General features: G+C 44.9%; 1 protein-coding gene across 1 annotated transcript in view; it reads right to left on the bottom strand.

The window, feature by feature from the left end:
- LIN37 (lin-37 DREAM MuvB core complex component) overlaps positions 1-20519 on the bottom strand; it is a 69283-nt gene that overhangs the window by 13676 nt on the left and 35088 nt on the right. Inside the window, exons 7-8 of the mRNA XM_069201134.1 lie at positions 18893-19059; positions 17158-17304 (exon numbers count right to left, since the gene is read on the bottom strand). Coding sequence (XP_069057235.1) covers positions 17158-17304; positions 18893-19059 — 314 coding nt within the window. The remainder of the gene's footprint in view (positions 1-17157; positions 17305-18892; positions 19060-20519) is intronic.

Genomic DNA, 20519 nt, shown 5'->3' with positions numbered 1-20519 from the left:
AGCTGCAGATACACATGCTGTGCATAGACTACAAAGCAGTAATCCTCCCTAAAGCGGCGGTCAGCCTGTAGGAGTTGAAGTTATTTGAAATAATGTTCTTAATACAGCCTGTCCTACTGTGGCTTGTTGTGTTGCTAACACATCTACACAGTAATGGTTGGTAAAAGTATGAGGTGTGGACCAAGTAGCTGCCTTACAAATTTCTGTCATTGGTATGTTACCTAGAAAGGCCATTGTTGCTCCTTTTTTTCTAGTGGAGTGTGCCTTTGGTGTAATGGGTAACTCTCTTTTAGCTTTTAGGTAACAGGTTTGTATGCATTTAACTATCCATCTGGCTATGCCCAGTTTGGATATGGGGATTTTGGAATGCGACAAACAATTGCTCAGTTTTACTAAATGGTTTTGTTCTGTCTATATAGTACATTAGTGCTCTTTTTATGTCTAATGTATGCAGTGCTCTTTCTGCTACTGAGTCTGGCTGTGGGAAGAGGACTGGGAGTTCCACGGTTTGGTTTAAATGAAACGGTGAAATGACTTTTGGCAGAAATTTTTGATTTGTGTGGAGAACAATTTTATGTTTGCGCACCTGTATAAAAGGTTCCTCAATAGTGAAAGCTTGTAATTCACTAACTCTTCGTAGTGAAGTGATTGCTACTAGAAAAGCCACTTTCCAAGTTAAGAATTCAATTTGACAAGAATGCATGGGTTCAAAAGGTGGACCCATGAGTCTTGTGAGTACAATATTAAGATTCCACGAGGGTACTGGTGGGGTTCTTGGAGGTGTGATCCTTTTTAGTCCTTCCCTAAAGGCTTTAATGACAGGTATTCTAAATATTGATTTTGTGTGTTTAATCTGCAAGTAAGCAGAGATTGCAGTGAGGTGTATTTTGATGGAAGAAAAAGCAAGATTTGCTTTTTGTAGGTGTAGTAAATATCCTATGATGTCTTGTATGGATGCATCTAACGGTGTGATGTGTTTTGCTTGGCAGTAGAAAGCAAATCTTTTCCATTTATTAGCATAGCAATGCCTAGTGGTAGGTTTCCTTGCTTGTTTAATGACTTCCATACACTCATTTGGAAGATTTAGATAGCCAAACTCTAAGACTTCAGGAGCCAGATTGCTAGATTGAGCATCGCTGGATTGGGGTGCCTGATTTGTTGTTTGTGTTGCGTTAACAGATCTGGTCTGTTTGGAAGTTTGATGTGAGATACTACAGAGAGGTCCAACAGTGTGGTGTACAACGGTTGACATGCCCACGTTGGTGCTATGAGTATTAGATTGAGTATGTTTTGACTCAATTTGTTGACTAGAAAAGGAATGAGTGGGAGAGGGGGAAAAGCGTAAGCAAATATCCCTGACCAATTGATCCATAGAGCATTGCCCTTGGACTGAGGGTGTGGGTACCAGGATGCGAAGTTTTGGCATTTTGTGTTTTGTTTTGTGGCGAACAGATCTATGTCTGGTGTCCCCCACTGGCAAAAGTATTTTTGTAGTATCTGGGGATGTAATTTCCACTCGTGAGTTTGCTGGTGATCTCGACTGAGATTGTCCGCTAATTGATTGTGAATGCCTGGAATATATTGCACTATTAGGCGAATATTGTTGTGAATTGCCCAATGCCAATTTTTTTGTGCGAGGAAGCATAGTTGTGATGAGTGTGTTCCCCCTTCCCTTGTTTGTTTAAGTAGTACATTGTTGTCATATTGTCTGTTTTGACAAGAATGTGTTTGTGAGCAGAAGAGGTGGAAATGCTTTTAGTGCTAGATAACTGCTAGCAGCTCTAAGTGATTTATGTGTAGTTGTTTCTGTTGACTGTCCCATTGTCCTTGTATATTGTGATTGTTGAGGTGTGCTCCCCACCCCATCATTGATGCATCTGCTGTGAAAATGGCGTGAAGCACAGGGTCTTGAAAAGGCTGCCCTTTGTTTACATTTGCGGGGTTCCACCATTGAAGCGAATAGTGTGTTTGGCGGTCCATCAACACTAGATCGTGGAGTTGGCCCTGTGTCTGCGTCCATTGTTTTGCGAGGCACTGTTGTAAGGGCCGCATGTGTAGCCGTGCGTTTGGGACAATTGCGATGCATGATGCCATCATGCCTAGGAGTTTCATCACAAATCTGTCTGTGTAGTGCTGATTTGGTTGTATCTTTGGTACCATGGTGTGGAATGATTGTACCCTTTGTGGGCTTGGGCTGGCAATCGCTTTTTGAGTGTTGAGTGTTGCTCCCAAGTATCGTTGAACTTGGGATGGTTGCAACTGTGATTTTTAGTAATTTATAGAAAAGCCTAGTGTGTGTAGGGTATCTATTACATAACGTGTGCGATTGTGACCCTGCTGTTGAGTGCTGGCCTTTATTAGCCAATCGTCGAGATATGGGAATACATGCATGTGTTGTCTCCTTATATGGGCCGCTACTACTGCAAGGCATTTTGTAAATACTCTGGGGGCTGTTGTTATCCCGAAGGGTAATACTTTGAATTGGTATTGCGTTCCTTATATGACAAACCTGAGGTATTTTCTGTGAGATGGATGGATGGGTATATGAAAATACGCATCATTTAAAACCAGTGTTGCCATGTATTCTCCCTGTTTTGGCAAGGGGACTACATCTTGTAGTGTCACCATGTGGAAGTGTTCTGATTTGATGAATAGGTTGAGAGTCGTGAGATCTAAAATTGGTCTTAGTGTTTTGTCATTTTTGGGAATAAGGAAATATAGGGAATAAACCCCTGTTCCTTTTTGTTGATGAGGTACTAGTTCTATGGCTTGTTTTGTTAATAGTGCCTGCACCTCTGTTTGTAACATTGCTAGATGTTGCGACGACAGTTTGTGTGCTCTTGGGGGAATATTTGGAGGAAAATGTGTGAATTCTATACAGTAACCATGTTGGATAATTGATAGAACCCATGTGTCCTTTGTTATGTCTGACCAATGTTTGTGGTAAATTCTCAGTCTTCCTCCCACAGGGGATGTGTGTTGGGGGAGATTGATGGGCAAGTCACTGCTTGTTATTTGTGGCCTGCTTTGTGGGCTGGAATTTTCCCCTGGACCTTGGGAATTGTCCCCTGAAGGACCCGCGAAAGCCCCCTCTCTGATACTGTGATTGGTAGGTGGGTTTTGTTTGAGAGGTGGATGTTTCTGAAGACTATTGTCTAAAACCTCCCCTATATTGCGGTTTTCTGAATGTCCCTCTGTATTGGGACGAGTAGAGCGCTCCCATTGCTTTGGCCGTATCAGTGTCCTTCTTAATTTTTTCGATGGCTGTGTCAACTTGTGGGCCAAACAGTTGTTGCTGATTGATTGGCATGTTAAGGACCGCCTGTTGAATCTCTGGTTTGAACCCTGAGGATCTTAGCCAAGCATGTTGTCTAATTGTCACTGCAGTGTTCACTGTTCTTGCGGCAGTGTCTGCGGAATCTAGTGCAGATCGTATCTGATTGTTCGATATTGCTTGTCCCTCCTCTACCACTTGCTGAGCTCTTTTCTGGTATTCCTTGGGGAGATGTTGGATGATATCGCTCATCTCGTCCCAATGAGCTCGGTCATATCGTGGGAGGAGGGCTTGAGAGTTTGCTATGCGCCACTGATTGGCAGCTTGTGACGCTACCCTCTTTCCTGCTGCGTCAAACTTTTTACTCTCCTTATCTGGAGGTGGTGCATCTCCAGATGACTGCGAGTTGGCTCTCTTTTGCGCAGCTCCAACCACTACCGGGGTCTGGGGGCAGCTGCTGTGTAATGAACACTGGGTCTGACGGTGGTGGCATGTATTTCTTTTCCACCCGTGATGTAATGGCTCTTCCTTTCACGGGCTCCTGAAAGATTTGTTGGGCATGTTTAAGCATGCCTGGGAGCATAGGCAGACTTTGGTAGGAAGCATGCGTGGAGGACAGAGTATAAAAGAGAAAGTTGTCCTCCAATGGCTCTGAGTGCATGCTCACATTATGGAATGCAGCAGCCCTAGCCAATACCTGGGTGTATGAGGTGCTATCCTCAGGTGGAGAGGGTTTTGAGGGATAGCACTCGGGACTGTTGTCCGACACAGGGTCATCGTAGAGGTCCCAGGGGTCTGTAGCTTGTTGCGACTGCACAGTGCGTGTGGGTGACTGTGCAGTGGGCGTGGCAAGAGGTGAAATTGTTCTTTGCAGAGAATGCGGAGGAGAATGTTCTGGGTAGAATTGGCATGACGGAGATATTTCTCTAGGCACTTTAGCATTTGGCTGTTCAGTGTCCGTACGTCATTGGAAAGCCAGTTTCCTTTTGAATTTGAGAGGAGGTGCTGTTTGGATCTTCCCAGTATCCTTATGGATCTGTATCCTTGCCTGTGTTTCATCAAACTCCTCCATTTGGTGAAGTTCCTCCTCAAATCTGTGTCTCACTTTCAATTGTTTTGAGAGTCCATGTTCCTCTGTGTACAAGGCTTTTTTCGGCTCCGAAGCCGGTTTTTTCGGCACCGAAATGCCCATGCTGACAGTAGGCCTCTGCTCCGAAAGACTTTTTCGAGGCTTCGACGACTCGACGAGTCGATGTCGAGTTTTCTCGGGCACGGGTTCTCACCTTGAGTCCGAAGACTTCGGCATGGATTTGGCCTTTATCGGTGCGGATATTTCTTGATCACCGCTTGATTTCTTATGGGTCGAGCCTTGGCCTTCCGGCAGTGGCGTCCCCAAGGCCTTTATTTTCGGTTTGGGCTGGCTCTGGACTTTGGTCGGGGCAGGCGTACTCACGTGCTGGCCAGCTGTGGGTGGTCAGTCTGCGTCGGAGTCGTCCAAATCGGACCCTTGGATGGAGATAGCCATCTCCTCTTCCTCAACGTCGAGGTGCTCTAAACCTTTCAACGCCATCTGCAGACGCCTCGCCCTTCGATCCCTCAAGGTCTTCTTTGATCGAAAGGGCCTGCAGGCCTCGCAAGTATCCTCTTGGTGGTCCGGTGACAAACACAGATTACAGACTCGGTGCTGGTCTGTGTAAGGATACTTGGCTTGACACTGTGGGCAGAAACGGAACGGGGTCCGGTCCATTAGGCTTCGATGTCCTCTGCGGTCGGGCCAACCAGGCCCTGCTGGGCGCGGAAGCCCCGAAGGGCAACCAAAGCTGTGATTCGTCGGTATCGAGGTGTCGATGTCAAGATGTTCCGCGATCGAAAACAATACCGATGGTTTTCGCTGAATTTTATTATTTTTCCAAATCGAATACCCGGAGCGAAGAGGAACACGCCCGAACCCAATGGCGGAAAGAAAACAATCTAAGATGGAGTCGATGCCCATGCCCAATGGAGCCGAAAGGGAGGAGTCACTCAGTCCTGTGACTTGAAAAGACTTCTTCGAAGAAAAACAACTTGTAACAGTCCGAGCCCAACACTAGATGGCAGGAACTGTGCACAGCATGTGTATCTGCAGCTACACATGCCATCAAACATATATATATATATATATATATGCCACCAGTTGTCTTGCAGTTGCAGCTTGCGTCTTCACAGCAATGCACATACTTCAACTGACGAGTTTCAACTGTAGCATTTAGGCAGCAATAAAAAAGTCAAGGAAGTCTTGTGATTATGTTTCTGCTACAAAAGGATCAGACTTTTGTCTAGTGGCAGTTTTGGTGCCATAAAGAAGCGCAGAAGGTTTATATGCCTACTGCAAAGAGCAAATCTGTATTTCATGTAAATAGCTTAGAACATTAGTAAAGTCAGCTATTACCTGCGCTATAATACAAATGAAATGTATGTGATTGGGGGGGTGGCTATGGAGAGATGAAGGGCACTTTTGCTGGGTGGTAGTGAGGGAATCTGGGGAGGAGGACATGAGAGAGGGAGCACCAATAATCATTGTTCGGCTGGGCGCTAGAGGTGCTAAAGACTGTGACGATTGGTATGTGACAAGGTGTTTTTTGAGTGTCTCGAAAGAACGTGCTGATTGAGGGAAGAAGCGTAGGTAAGGTGACCTATACTGTTGCACGTATCACACACCAGCAATTTTGTGATTGTCTACGCAGACTGGTGTTTTAGAGCAACAGTTTAGCCAATAGCAGAGATGGCATCTCATTGGATGACTGCTGTTCACACCCTCACTCGGGTTATAGAGAACAGCTCTGACACAGGATCAGAGACTGAGACAGCAGATACTGAGATAGAATCTGAGGGATAGGACAGTGGCACAGACTCTATGAGTGATTTTTCAGTCCGAGGAGTGCCATTCGATAACTCCTCTTCCAGCAATTATGAGGGAGGTGATGAGGACAGTCATGCTGTCTTTTCACAAGCAGTCTGTGCAACGGGACAATAACGGGTTAGCCCAAACCAGAGAGCAGGTGAATGCGGCGGCAAGCACAGAGAGAGAGTGCTCCCTTGGGAGCTCCCCAATTTAGTTCAGCCCCAAATTCCACCACAAAAATCGTATTGTGGAGACATCAAAATTATATATCACAAAACAAACTGGTTTTGTAAGGCAGGCACCTATGTTTTTGGTCCTGGGCTCGGCGGCAATATAGGCAAACATACTGAACCCAGACATTTCTGGAAACTAGACATCCGGGGAGAGTCCACAGTGTAACTTGTGTGGATTCACCAACGTTTTCTTACCCAGAATACCGTGCAAAGCTGAAATGTTGAATAAAAACTCTATTTTTTCTTGTATTCCTGTCACATAAACTACAGGAATAAGCTGGGATCCACAAAATTCCTACCACCCAGTGATTCCTCACCTGTCCTGATAAAAACACTACCCCACTTGAGTGCCTGTGTCAGGAATGGATCACCCCAGGGTCAACAGTTGCCTCATGTTAGGACCAACAATGAGTGTTGTGTGATCTATTTCTGTCGCGGGCACTAGGCCTACCCACACAAGTGAGGTACCATTTTTATCGGAGACTTGGGGGAACGCTGGGTGGAAGGAAATTTGTGGCTCCTCTCAGATTCTAGAACTTTCTGTCACTGAAATGTGAGGAAAAAGTGGGTTTTTTTGGCCAACGTTTGAGGTTTGCAAAGGATTCTGGGTAACAGAAACTGGTGAGAGCCCCACAAGTCACCCCATCTTGGATTCCACTAGGTGTCTTGTTTTAAAAAATGCACAGGTTTGGTAGGTTTCCTTAGGTGCCGGCTGAGCTAGAGGCCAAAATCCACAGCTAGGCACTTTCCAAAAAACAGCTCTGTTTTCTTTGGGAAAATGTGATGTATCCACATTGTGTTTTGGGGCATTTCCTGTGGCGGGCGCTAGGCCTACCCACACAAGTGAGGTACCATTTTTATCGTGAGTCTTGGGAGATCACTAGGGGGAAGGAAATTTGTGACTCCTCTCAGATTCCAGAACTTTCTGTCACCGAAATGTGAGGAAAAAGTGTTTTTTTGGCCGAGGTTTGCAAAGGATTCTGGGTAACAGAACCTGGTGAGAGCCCCACAAGTTATCCCATCTTGGATTCCCCTAGGTGTCTAGTTTACTAAAATGCGCAGGTTTGGTAGGCTTCAGTAGGTGCTGGCTGAGCTAGAGGCCAAAATCCACAGCTAGGCACTTTCCAAAAAACAGCTCTGTTTTCTTTGGGAAAATGTGATGTGTCCACGTTGTGTTTTGGGGCATTTCCTGTCGCGGGCGCTAGGCCTACCCACACAAGTGAGGTACCATTTTTATCGGGAGTCTTGGGGGATCACTAGGTGGAAGGAAATTTGTGACTCCTCTCAGATTCCAGAACTTTCTGTCATCGAAATGTGAGGAAAAAGTGTTTTTGGGCCACATTTTGAGGTTTGCAAAGGACTCTGGGTAACAGAACCTGGTGAGAGCCCCACAAGTTATCCCATCTTGGATTCCCCTAGGTGTCTGGTTTACTAAAATGCGCAGGTTTGGTAGGCTTCCCTAGGTGCCGGCTGAGCTAGAGGCCAAAATCGACATCTAGGCACTTTGCAAAAAACACGCCAGATTTCAATGTAAAAATGTGATGTGTCCATGTTGTGTTTCCTGTCGCGAGCATTAGGCCTACCCACACAAGTGAGGTACCATTTTTATCGGGAGACTTGGGGGAACAAAGAATAGCAAAACAAGTGTTATTGCACTTTGTCTTTCGCTACATTTTTTCCTTCCAAATGTAAGACAGTGTGTAAAAAAGACGTCTATTTGAGAAATGCCCCGTAATTCACATGCTAGTATAAGCACCCCGCAATTCAGAGATGTGCAAATAACCACTGTTTCTCAACACCTTATCTTATGCCCATTTTGGAAACACAAAGGTTTTCTTGATACCTATTTTTCACTCTTTATATTTCAGTAAATGAATTGCTGTATACCCAGTATAGAATGAAAATCCATTGCAAGGTGCAGTTCATTTATTGGCTCTGGGTACCTAGGGATCTTGATGAACCTACAAGCGCTATATATCCGCACAACCAGAAGAGTCCAGCAGACGGTATATTGCTTCCAAAATATGACATTGCAGGAAAAAGCTACAGATTAAAACGTGGAGAAAGATGGCTGTTTTTTTCAGCTCAATTTCATTTTTTTAAAATTTCAGCTGTTACTTTCTGTAGGAAACCTTGTAGGATCTACACAAATGACCCCTTGCTGAATTCAGAATTTGTTCACACCCATTCCTGTCACTAACTGGAAGGAGGCTGAAAGCACAAAAAATAGTAAAAAATGGGGTATGTCCCAGTAAAATGCCAAAATTGTATTGAAAAATGTGTTTTTCTGATTCAAGTCTGCCTGTTCCTGAAAGCTGGGAAGATGGTGATTTTAGCACCGCAAACCCTTTGTTGATGCCATTTTCAAGGGAAAAACCACAAGCCATCTTCGGCTGCCCTTTTCCCCCCATTTCGTTTTTTAAAAAACAACATTTTCGCTGTATTTTGGCTAATTTCTTGGTTTCCTCCATGGGAACCCACAAACACTGGGTACCTCTAGAATCCCTAGGATGTTGGAAAAAAAGGACACAAACTTGGTGTGGATAGCTAGGTGGACAAAAAGTTATGAAGGCCTAAGTACAAACTACCCCAAATAGCCAAAAAAGGGCTCAGCACTGGGGGGTGGGGGGTAGTCCCAGCAGCTAAGAGGTTAAAGCTGGTGGTGCCACCGCCACAACCCCCTCTCACTTTGAGTTGGCCGGGGTAAGCTCTGTGGACGGAGCACACCAGAATTCATCAGCGCCCCGGTGTCTGCGTGACTTTGGTGTTGGTGGGGGCAGTAGTGCGATGTGTGCGGCACTGTTAGCAGCTTTCCTGAGGCCTGGGTTGCCTACTACCGCCCACTATGGTGGGGAGCTGAGTTGGTTTTATCGGCTGCCGGGAAAGGTGCAGGATGTTTTTTCCCCCAGGGGGAGGGGGGCTTGGGTTTGCCTATGTTTCACCCAGGAAACCAGGAGGAGTGAAAGGAGCCATGGAGGCCCAGGTACCCCGGACACCGCAACCGTGACCCCCTCAGTCCGTCCTTTCAGCGATCCATCAACAACTTCACTTCGGCAACAGCTCCATGCAGCTTAACCCTGGCTCTTCCTCAGACGAGCGCAAGTCAGCAACCAGTAGGACTCTGCAATCAGCTTGTGGGAAGGCGATGTGATACTGGACTCTCCCTCAAACTCTGTTACCATATAAACTGCTGTGTACCAGATACACAATGAAAAACCATTGCAAGGTGGAGCTCAGTTATTGTCTCTAGGAACCTCAAGTTCTTGGAAAAACTCACAAACCTTATATATCCCTTAAGCAGAAGGGTCTAGCAGATGTAATGATATATTGATTTTGTAAATCGGCCATCGTGACGAAAAGTTACAAATGAAAACACAGTCACAAATGGCTGTTTTTTCTACAAATTTTCAAATTTTATTTTTATTTCAACACTTATTTTCTTTGGGAAAGCCTTGAGAATCTACACCAGTGGTTCCCAACCTGTGGTCCGGGGACCCCTCGGGGTCCGTGAAGCCTCCTCAGGGGGTCCGCGATTGCTTAGAAAATTATTAACAGATTAGGTCCCCAGCTTTCAGTAATGACTCAGTGGGGGGTGCCTAGATTCCAATAATGATTCAGTGGGGGTCCCCGGGTTCCAGTAATGATAAAATGGGGGTCCACAGAAGTCAAAGGGAACCACTGATCTACATAAATGACCCCTTGCTGAATTCATAATGTTGTCTAGTTTTCAGAAATGTGTAGCCTTCCTAGATCCACCTTGGGTTTCACACCTATTACTATCACAAACTGGAAGGAGGCTGAAAGCACAAAAAAAAGGAACAAGCATTGTCAAAGCCAATATGTCTTGCCTTTGAGAGAGGTTCTATTTTTGTTTTCTCTATTCTACAGTAGTTGCGTGGATAGTAAGTGTAGATTGTTTATGCTTGTGTTAATAAAATAGTTTTTGATGTTTTGCTGTATAAGTGATGGTTGTTGTATATTTTGTCTGCCACAGTAGGTAGACCTATTGGCTCTACATATGTTTTTTGTCAATTTAGCCAGCTGAAGGATTAATGCCCGGCACTTTCTCAATGGCATTGAGAACCATTTCTGCAGAATACATAAGTTCCCTCTGGCATGTGTTCCGCGAGCCTTAGTACGTACTTTTGTTAAGCCATTTTAGCACAGCACACAGAGGCATGGTTCTTTCAGTATGAGGGGGGGCCTCATTTTAGCCTTCATTCAGTACAGAAGGTGTACGTATAATGTATTTATATATAAACCTAATTAGAACATTGGAATGTTGGGAGCTCAATTGAAAACAGTAGAGTGCCCCGGGCTTCTAATGGCTACTAGAAACCCAGAGCTCCAACAGTCAAATGTTGGTCACAGCTGTTGCTGTGAACAAAGCGCACACTGAGCCCGAGGGCTCCGTGATGCCTTTGTTTTTTTTTAACAGTCTGCCCTCTAGTGGCGGATGTTCTAACAGCCTTGTAGCCTTCTGTAGCTGGGCTACACTGGCATTAAAGTCCTGCTTCCTTGTTTAATGCTGGAGCGGGCTTTTAATGGCCGGTGTAGCCTGCCACAGTGGGTTAGAAGGCTATATTGAAAGGCAGCGGAGCTCCCTATATTGTAAAGGCAGAGCCATCACAACATATGATAGAACTGGGAGCTGGTTTGTGGAGTACTGCTGATGCATTTTGACGTAAAAGTGTGAATCACTGTCTGTAAATCAATTACCTCTCGCAGCATCGTCTCTGCACAATCAGTCAGCGAACATGAGTCACGTGACGCAGCACAAGAAGATGGAGTAGACAGCTCGCACAACTGCTTTCCTTGCTTTTGAACGTTAACTTTTGGAACATGCGAGGTAGCCGCAAGACTGCACTAACGGTTCCTTTTATAAACTTTATAGCTGTAAAGTTTGGGGCATGCATATATGGTTGCAATGATTACTGTTAATGTATTGTGCCTCTGTGTGATGATTGTGTGTGTAGCTCTCCACTGGAAGCAGTTGTAACGAGGGTCCAGGAAGCTAAAGTGGAACTCGGAGGGAAGGAGATGGAAACAGCAGCCAACGACAGAGGGGGCAAGCAGCCACGAGTGAGTGGGTACGTGGATGGATGGAACCGGTCACCTTGGAAAACAGCAAATGTGACGAGATAAGGACAAGATTTACAGGTCTGTTTACTGGACTACAGAAATCAAAAGGGAACCTTCCCAAAAGATGGACTGAAAGAAACGAAAATAAAAAATAGTGCACATACACAAAGTGAAATAGACAAAAGTGAACAGTTCCTAAAACACGGACCACCGACCAGGCACTTTTTCATGGAGTGGGAGGCCAGGAGATGCAAATATTACATCACTATTTAAGGAGGCAGGATGAGCAGAAGGTAGAGCGGTAAGAACACCCACGGCTTTAATAAATGCTCCAATACATAACTAAAAGCTGCAAACGTGTTTTTTTGTTGCTAAAAGATATGTTTGTTTGTTCTGGCACTCGCTGAACAGAAGCGTCACTCAAGGGGCCTCACTCACCTTCACAGGCACAAGAGTGAAGCACCTAAAAACATTCTGTGATACAGTGTGTGACTGGTTACAAATCAATACATTAACGAAGTTGGAGGACATACCAACAATTAAACAGGTGAGCAGTCAATTCTAATAAAAAAGAAATGAAACACTGCCTACCAATGTTAACACTTTCAAAGCCTCGTCCAGGAAGACAAGAAATTCCAAAGGAGCATTGGGTCTATAAAGAACATTGGCATTAAATTATCAGCCATCTTGGCAAAAGAATTGTTTAAAGAACTAGCTAATCATACACTCTTTGGGAACATGTTAAACTTCCTCATAAGTTCTTTTCCTTTATTGTATACGTGTGCTTGCTATACAAAAGGGATTTGATAACGTATGTTTACACAACAAAAACATGCGTCTTTCCATCAGCCTGTCAAAGCTGAAAGGGTGGCTGGGTGTGCTTTAATGACAAACCGTATATTTCCTCTCGTTCTGTTCAGCAAGCGGTGTCAAGTCCCTTCTAGCAATTGTCTACAGATGCTAGTGCCTACAGATGGGCCAGCGGTCCTCTGGCCATTGTCTACAGATGCTAGTGCCTACGGATGGGCCAGCGGTCCTCTGGCCATTGTCTACAGATGCTAATGCCTACGGATGGGACAGCGGTCCTCTGGCCATTGTCTACAGATGCTAGTGCCTACGGATGGGCCAGCGGTCCTCTGGCCATTGTCTACAGATGCTAGTGCCTACGGATGGGCCAGCGGTCCTCCTGCCATTGTCTACAGATGCTAGTGCCTACGGATGGGCCAGCGGTCCTCTGGCCATTGTCTACAGATGCTAGTGCCTACGGATGGGCCAGCGGTCCTCCTGCCATTGTCTACAGATGCTAGTGCCTACGGATGGGCCAGCGGTCCTCTGGCCATTGTCTACAGATGCTAGTGCCTGCAGATGGGACAGCGGTCCTCTGGCCATTGTCTACAGATGGGACAGCGGTCCTCTGGCCATTGTCTACAGATGCTAGTGCCTACGGATGGGCCAGTGGTCCTCTGGCCATTGTCTACAGATGCTAGTGCCTACGGATGGGCCAGCGGTCCTCTGGCCATTGTCTACAGATGCTAGTGCCTACGGATGGGCCAGCGGTCCTCTGGCCATTGTCTACAGATGCTAGTGCCTACGGATGGGACAGCGGTCCTCTGCCGTCATTTTATAAGGGCAGAAGCCGTACATGTCGGTTTCCCCTTCCTATGGACAACGGATACGATAACAAAGAGCACTGCAAGAACTATAGCGAGATGTGAGGTTATTGCATTAGTGATCAGGCACGCTACACAAATGCCGGAGGTATGCAGTGAACACGCATCTACGAGGGGTCACAAAGAAATGTTATTTTACTTTTTAGAAGAATGCTAGGCCAATTTACACACATGAAAAATATTCGGAATCATGCATGTTGGCCATGAAGAAAACTGTGCATTGAAGCTCTAAACGTGTCAAGTGGGAAGCAGCTGGGCGCAGTAACTACAAAGGCGTGTAAAGAGATTGTGGAAAGCTGGCCTCCGCATCTGAAGAACAAAAGGTGCAGTTATTTGAAAACATCATTTCAACCATGTAATTCCATATTGGAAGTTTTTCAATTCACGCGCGAGTTAATTGTTTAAAACAGGTTTTTCCTTTGCATTCTGGGACCGCACAGCCCCATGCCTTACACAAACTAAAGCTCTCGAATTACCAGCCCCGAGAGAGTGAGTAGTGGGTCCCAAGAGAGCAAGTATGTCATCCAGGCCGTGTTTTTTTTAAATTGCACGCTGGAATTTGTAAACAACAGTTCCACGAGTTCAGAATGGAAAGGAAACAAGCATTTGCAATGCAACGGGTCTCGCATTTGCTCATGTTAGAGCTGATCGCGTTGTAAACTCCTAACCCGACTTTTCACCTATCGGGCAAAAGTGCATTTATGTACATAACCCGAAAAAGTGAAATTAACTATGTAAAGCGCTCGACTTCTGCCAAGCGAGATCGCGCTCGTAAATTAGAGAAAAAGAAGTCCACGAGCCCGATGGAAAACAGCGAGCCTCGCATGTTTTCTGTACTTGGTCGCTGCGCTCGAGGAGGGCTAGCCACCGGAAAAGGCATGACGTATGCATGCCTTCCACTAATGGAAGCAAGTAGATTTTATTAGGCAAGCCCACGAACCAATAAAAAAAGCTGACGTGAAGTTGACAGGGCTCCGAGCCCTTTTCTAAATACTAAAGCGTCTTGCTGCGATACGCATGCGCATGCAACGCAGGCTCGACCCTAAAAAATGGTCTGCAAGAGCTGCTCATGGAGACAGAAAAACTTGACTACATTCGCAGTCGTATATAATATCCCTACCAGCACGACACTGAATGCTGACACAACCTAATCGCTGTTAGCACCCTACACCTGTGAGAACTTGTGTCAAGACACGTTAGGTGTATTTAAAAGACAGCAAAAGTTATTTGCGAATGTCCATCTTACGTGATGGGGTAAAGTAGGTCAGATCCTGCAAAGAATAGGGCGGAATCACTACCGCTCTGACTGCTATGTTGGATGTGGGTATAGTCAGCAAACCCCCCTTAAAGAAGGGTTGGATCGCCAATGGTGACCATATTATGACTTGAGTATATCTGGATTCAGTTTGATTTAACCTAGGCTGTCTGCTGTCAGTTAAACCAGGTTTCGACTTGTCAGGTGACGGTCAGTCCTGTCTCCAACCTGTTGGGTTTCAGTCCGATCTGACTTTGGTCTGAAAGTTTCAATCAGACGTGGCTCAGCGTGTTGGAATTCAGTCAGACCTGGCTTCGGCCTGTCGGGTTTCAGTCAGACCTGGCTTCAGCCTGTCGGGTTTGAGTCAGTCCTGGCTTCAGCCTGTCGGGTTTCAGTCCCACCTGGCTTCAGCCTGTCAGGTTTCAGTCCGACTTGGCTTCCACCTGTCTGGTTTAAGTCAGACCTGGTTTTGGCCTGTCTGGTTTCAGTGAGACCTGGCTTCGGCCTGTCGGGTTTCTGTCACAACTAAATTTGACCTGTCGGGTTTCAGTCATACTAGGTTTCAATCAGATCTAGCTTCAGCCTATAAGGTTTATTACAGATTTTTTTCACAGATGAGAGAGAGAGCAACACGGAACACAGGGTGGCAAGCACAAGGGTGGTTTCAAGTCAATTCTAACAATAGATCTTTTGCACTGCACTGACTTGCACTGTCTGGTAGGCACAACCTAAAATGAATCCTGTGAAACACGGGCAACAGTGGTGCTGGAACAATTTTCACAGTGGGAGTGCTGCCATCAATGTTAAATCACTGGACTTATAGGGGCTCTGAAAAATCCATCCATCACACTAAGAACAAGTGTAGCAAATGAATAGTGTAGCCCATTCGTCAAGCACCTGTTAAGTGTTAGAATATAGGTAGTGATGCAGTTTGGAGGAAACTTCGCAAATTCTAAAGCATGGTGTGGTAGCACACTTATTTACAGACAGCCTTTCCTATCACACTTCCTGCACCCCAGCAAGATTGTCACATAGCTTCACTTTACAAAATCATCTCACTTTGCAGTCAGAGAAAAAGAAAGTAAAAATAACAATCTGCATGATAAAGTAAGCAGCAATTTGTCAGACTACATAGCCTGACATTTGACCTCAGTCTTTAATCGAACAACAAATGTGAGAAGATAAAAGCACACTTTCAAGGCTTTATTGCTGATTCACCTTGGGAACTCCAGCATGGTTATGTTGGGGGTGTTGTAGCTACTACTACTTCCAGTGCCTCCGATGGCCAATGTGTGTATATCTTAAGTGCACTACAATAGAGACAGACATGTACCAACACAACAGGTCAGGTGTGTTGCCTGGTATAAACGTTTTGGGAAAGTCGTGGGTGATAAGGCGGATTTATTCAGAGGTACATTCCTCATCCTTCAGATGAACTGAGAGCAAGGGATAAGCCTAAAATGGTGCATGGGTGATATTTATGACCGAGAAGAGTGCAACTCTTATGGAATCAGGAATATTCTGTAAAAGTACAGGGGAAGGGAAACCCATCATACGATGGGCTTGTCCAAAGCTTCAAACATTTTTAGGCTGAAGCCTACCAAACAGCACAGCTGTTCTGTTTGCCAAAGACTCTTTGGGGACATTCTGAAAGCTTCCCTGGGAATGCATTCTATCCATTGCTTACCATTCGATTTGAGTTTTGTACCTCACAGTTGCTTGTTTTTTTTTCCCATTTGCTGGCTTTATTTGTTTTAGGCTGTCCAGCATGTCTTTGTCCCTCACGTGGAGTACAGCCTGATGACTGTATTCTTACACGAGTGTTCACATTCTTATATCCTGTCACATTTTCTGTGCATTCAAAGATGGAGGTCAGATGTCTTCAGAAGGAGTTCAGTGCTTACTTTTCTTTTTCTAACTTCAAAGTGAGAGGATTTATTTGACAATCTAGCAGTTTGAAAGGAAATGCTTTTATGTAGCACAAATGTCTGTTAATGAACTGTGCAAATGTTTCAGAATATATCAGTTAGGAAGGACAAATGAAGCACATTTTTTTTGTAATTCTGAAGGGTGCTGGAAACAACTACTTTACTACGATCGAAACAAATCAATACACTAGGGGCCATATGTACGAACACATTTTCCCATAGACACAGAATGGGAAAAACTGTTTGGTACATCTGGCCCTTGGTTTTGTATTTCCACACATTGTTTGTGTGCTGTATAGTTTTATTACGAAAACTGTATGTTTGTACAAATGTAATAGTCATTTCAATTGAAACTGTGCTGTCTGTAATGGCAGTGCACTACCGCACAATGTATGCTCCACTCTATGCCAATCTATTCCAAAACATGTTATGGCACAACACTCTACTGCACTCGATGCCACTATACTCCATGCCAATCTAGCCCACTGTAATTCACTGACACTCCAGTTTATGCCACTCTACTCCACCCCACTCTGCCACTCAACTCTACTACACTTTACTTCACTCTACACTATGCCATTCAACACTGTACTCCACGCCACTCCAATCTGCGACACTCTGCTCTGTGTCACAACACTATGCCATTTTACTCCATTCAACACTATTCAGTTCTAAAGCCCTCCATGAGACAATGACATTCCACACCACTCTGACACTTTACAATCTTACTACACTATGGTCTTCTCTTCACCACATTTATAGTGACCTGTGGAAGGAGTTAACTCCTGTATTTTCAAAATAAAACATCAGCAGTGCACAAAGGTATTCACTTACCAAATTTATATTGACAGGCTCTTTCGTGCTCTGCTCTGCTGAGGGTATACGAAGGTTCTGGGGTTCTCCAGCGTCATTCACTGGACAAGGAGAAGGATCTGGCATTCTGTATACATCCTGTGCAGCCCCATTCATCACCTCTGCACTCTAGAAAACAAGGCAGTGTTCAGAAGCACTGAAGCCAAACAGAGGTGAACACAATGCGCTTACTGGGGAGTCGGAGACTGCAGTCAAAGGCAGACACGCTAGAGGGATTTCTTGGGGTACTGTGGCCGAAGGTCAGAGCTTACTGGGTAGCACCCAGTGGTGATACACTTGTTTACCACTGGTGTTACAGGACCCCTAGTACTATTGCTTTCCAGTTGGGTTACTGACTTTGGGTTATTGGCTCCCAAGTAGTAGTAAAGTTGAACAGTCATGGCATACTTTAGGAGGTGGTGCGACTTCAGCATGACACAATAGATAAAATTCAAATCAATGTCCAGTTTGTCACAGATACATAGGACGCCACAGAGACATAAGATTATATTAACACACAAATCAAAAGGTACCGAAAAGAGTGAATGTCGGAAGGTACTCACAACATTCGGGTTTAAGATAGTACCCCAAATGTTTTTACTGCATTAAAGCACTAAGTGGTATACCATCTTATCCAATGGGCAAGAGTGTTTGTGATCATCTTTGGATTATACCACAATTTTCACCTGCAAAGTTTAATAAAGGGAATTGGGGTGGCAGGCAGAAAGCCACAATGTAGCAGGTTTGGAAAGATATGGCTAGCCTTGTTTCAGTGCCTCTGACTTTGGTGCAAACTGAACAACTCAGTGCGTTTGGGACAAGAGGACTGGGTGTTTGGCCCAGACAGAGTTCAAAAAGAGGTCAGCTAAAGCCGCTTACTTGCTGCAAGTTCTTCCAATGGAGAGAAATAAAGCAGTGAATGCGATCTGGTGGCCCACTGATCATGGTCAAGATTTTGTGGTGACAGGGTTCCCACAATACTGGGGGCAGTCCCTACTCCAAAGAACGCAACCATTTTCAAATGGGAAGTCGCAATTAGGATAAGATCACACTGTGGATTGAAATACTATATTCCAGAAACAGCACGGGCAAGATTGATTGTTAAAACAGATTCAGACTCTAGATAACTTATTTTAGCAAGTGGCACCCAATTTCATCAGCAGAAGTGAAAAGACCTCTGTGTCCCTCTGTAGCCTGAATGAGTTTGACAGTGGGAACCTAATAGTAGGGACCAATTTAGAGATTGTGAAGGGTCACCCTAGGCAGGAAAGCGTCTCTGCAGAATTACAAACCACGGAAATATCTAGAATGACTTCAATGACTCTGGTCAGGATCTCATGAATCTCTGGCAGATCAGTTGCTGAAGCAACCTCCGCAGTGATTGTCATATGGGGGTTGTCTCCTCTCCTGGCAAAGCTGTTTAACCGGCTTTGAACTTGCCGATGATAGCGGCATGTACTCTCCAAGGCACAATGTTTATTTACATTCAGCATCAACTGGATAGAAAAAACACTGCAGTCGAAGATCATGGAAATATGGACAGATTGATGGGTCAGACTGACTCACAGCAGCCATATAGAATGCAGACAACAGCTCGGGAGATCGGGCAGGAGAATCACTGTAGAAAGGCAGATAGACAGCTCAGCAACTCCTAAGAAACATTAACTTTCTCAGAGAAGTCTGGACTAGGAGACACCGCTGGGGATCTGTGCCTCACCTCCTCATCCTCTTGAACCACAGCCAGGGCAGGACTGGGGCAGCGCTCCTCCTCTCGCATCGATGGGTTGTTTCTCATCCAGGCCCGGCAGATTGGATAGAGAGGGGTGTTCTCGTTGAACTGAGCAAGGTCCACGCTCCTATCAAAGAGTTTGATGACGTACGTGTCTGGAGGGAGATAGTAAGTAAGAGTTACACACCTACAAACGCAGTTTTCTTTTTTTCTCATTTTCAAAGATAAACCAGAAAAGAGATATTAATTGTTTGTGCGCTGTCAGAATATTAGTGAATAGAAAATCAATGACATATATGGAATGCACCTTGATAACATAAATGTTGGGTCTGTTGTAGTCATGGTTTATCAAACCAACCTTGTTTGTCATGTTTCTCTCATGACTGAGCTACGTACTTTTACCACTGTTGGCAGAATAATCTCCCAGTGATGAACTGGGATTCAAAGATGTCCTGAAAATACCTTCAATGCTAGCACAGCTCAGAAGTCTTCAGAAGACAGATGACTCCATACTCCCTGTTCCAGTGGCAGCCTACCCCAAGAACATTTTGTGAAAAAAATAGGTTCAAGGAAATTTCAATTACAATTTTCAAAATATACTTGTTAACAGGGCATAGATTTTATAGGCCAAAGGATGGAGGAATTAGGGTGGAAATCAGAACACTACATCCAGCTAAGCCGTAAACTGTGATGGCCAATGCAGCCATTCCGGATACTGGGGCAAGGCCTGGGGAGGGGAGGTGAACACACACTAGAAGGTTCCCATTGCTTTTACTAAGGGGAAGAAAGGGTTTGCATTGGGCAAAGGCAGGGTTGACACAACTCTCAATGGATATGTGGCAAAGCTGTACTGTATTTTGTTTAAGAGCAACATCACATAACAAAATAAAATGATGGATGGAGTGTTGAAACTTTTGAAACACTCACCCCCAGTCACAGATCTGGGTTTGACCCATTGCTATTTTGCTCGCCACATCACCCCGGTTTGGACACAGCCATATGCAAATCAGTCTTGACCCTGTTCCCTATGGGAACAGTCGAGCCCGAACTGCCAGGCCAGGTATTCCCTGGCAGGAAACAAGCATCCTAGGACTGGTTTGAGGGTATCACCCTTCATCAGCCAGGCTAGCTTGAAGACAGCGGTGTAGCGAGCAAAGGACCCAAGTCTGGGTATACCCTAGACACTTAAGGCACACAAGGCAACATCACAAAACAAAATAAAATAAAATGATGAATGGAGTGTTAAACCTTTTCAAACACTCAACCCTAGTCACAGATCAGGGTTTAATCCATCACTTTTGTTTAAGAGCAACACATCATTCGGTACAAGACTGGCAGGCTGAAAGTTAGGTCCCTTTACATTTTCACATCTCCTCTGCCACCAAGACGGTCTGGGAGAGTTGTATATAAATGTGCATTCCTGCCTGCAGTGTTCTCTTTTTCTTTATTACGCCTGATTTTCACATTAGGAGGCTTTTTTTTATTTGTAAATGAGGTAATTTTCCTCTTTTAAAAAGAAGATGCTACAACTGATGCAGCATTTTGGACTGGTGGAGAAAGTTGTTCTGGCAGAGAAATAACAATTTGTTTTTGTTTTACCTCTATTGATATGCGA

Source organism: Pleurodeles waltl, chromosome 7 (assembly GCF_031143425.1).
Source record: "Pleurodeles waltl isolate 20211129_DDA chromosome 7, aPleWal1.hap1.20221129, whole genome shotgun sequence".
NCBI classification, from domain to species: Eukaryota; Metazoa; Chordata; class Amphibia; order Caudata; family Salamandridae; genus Pleurodeles; species Pleurodeles waltl.
Note: the sequence above shows the minus strand (reverse complement) of the source record. Positions and strands in the feature narration are given on the sequence as shown.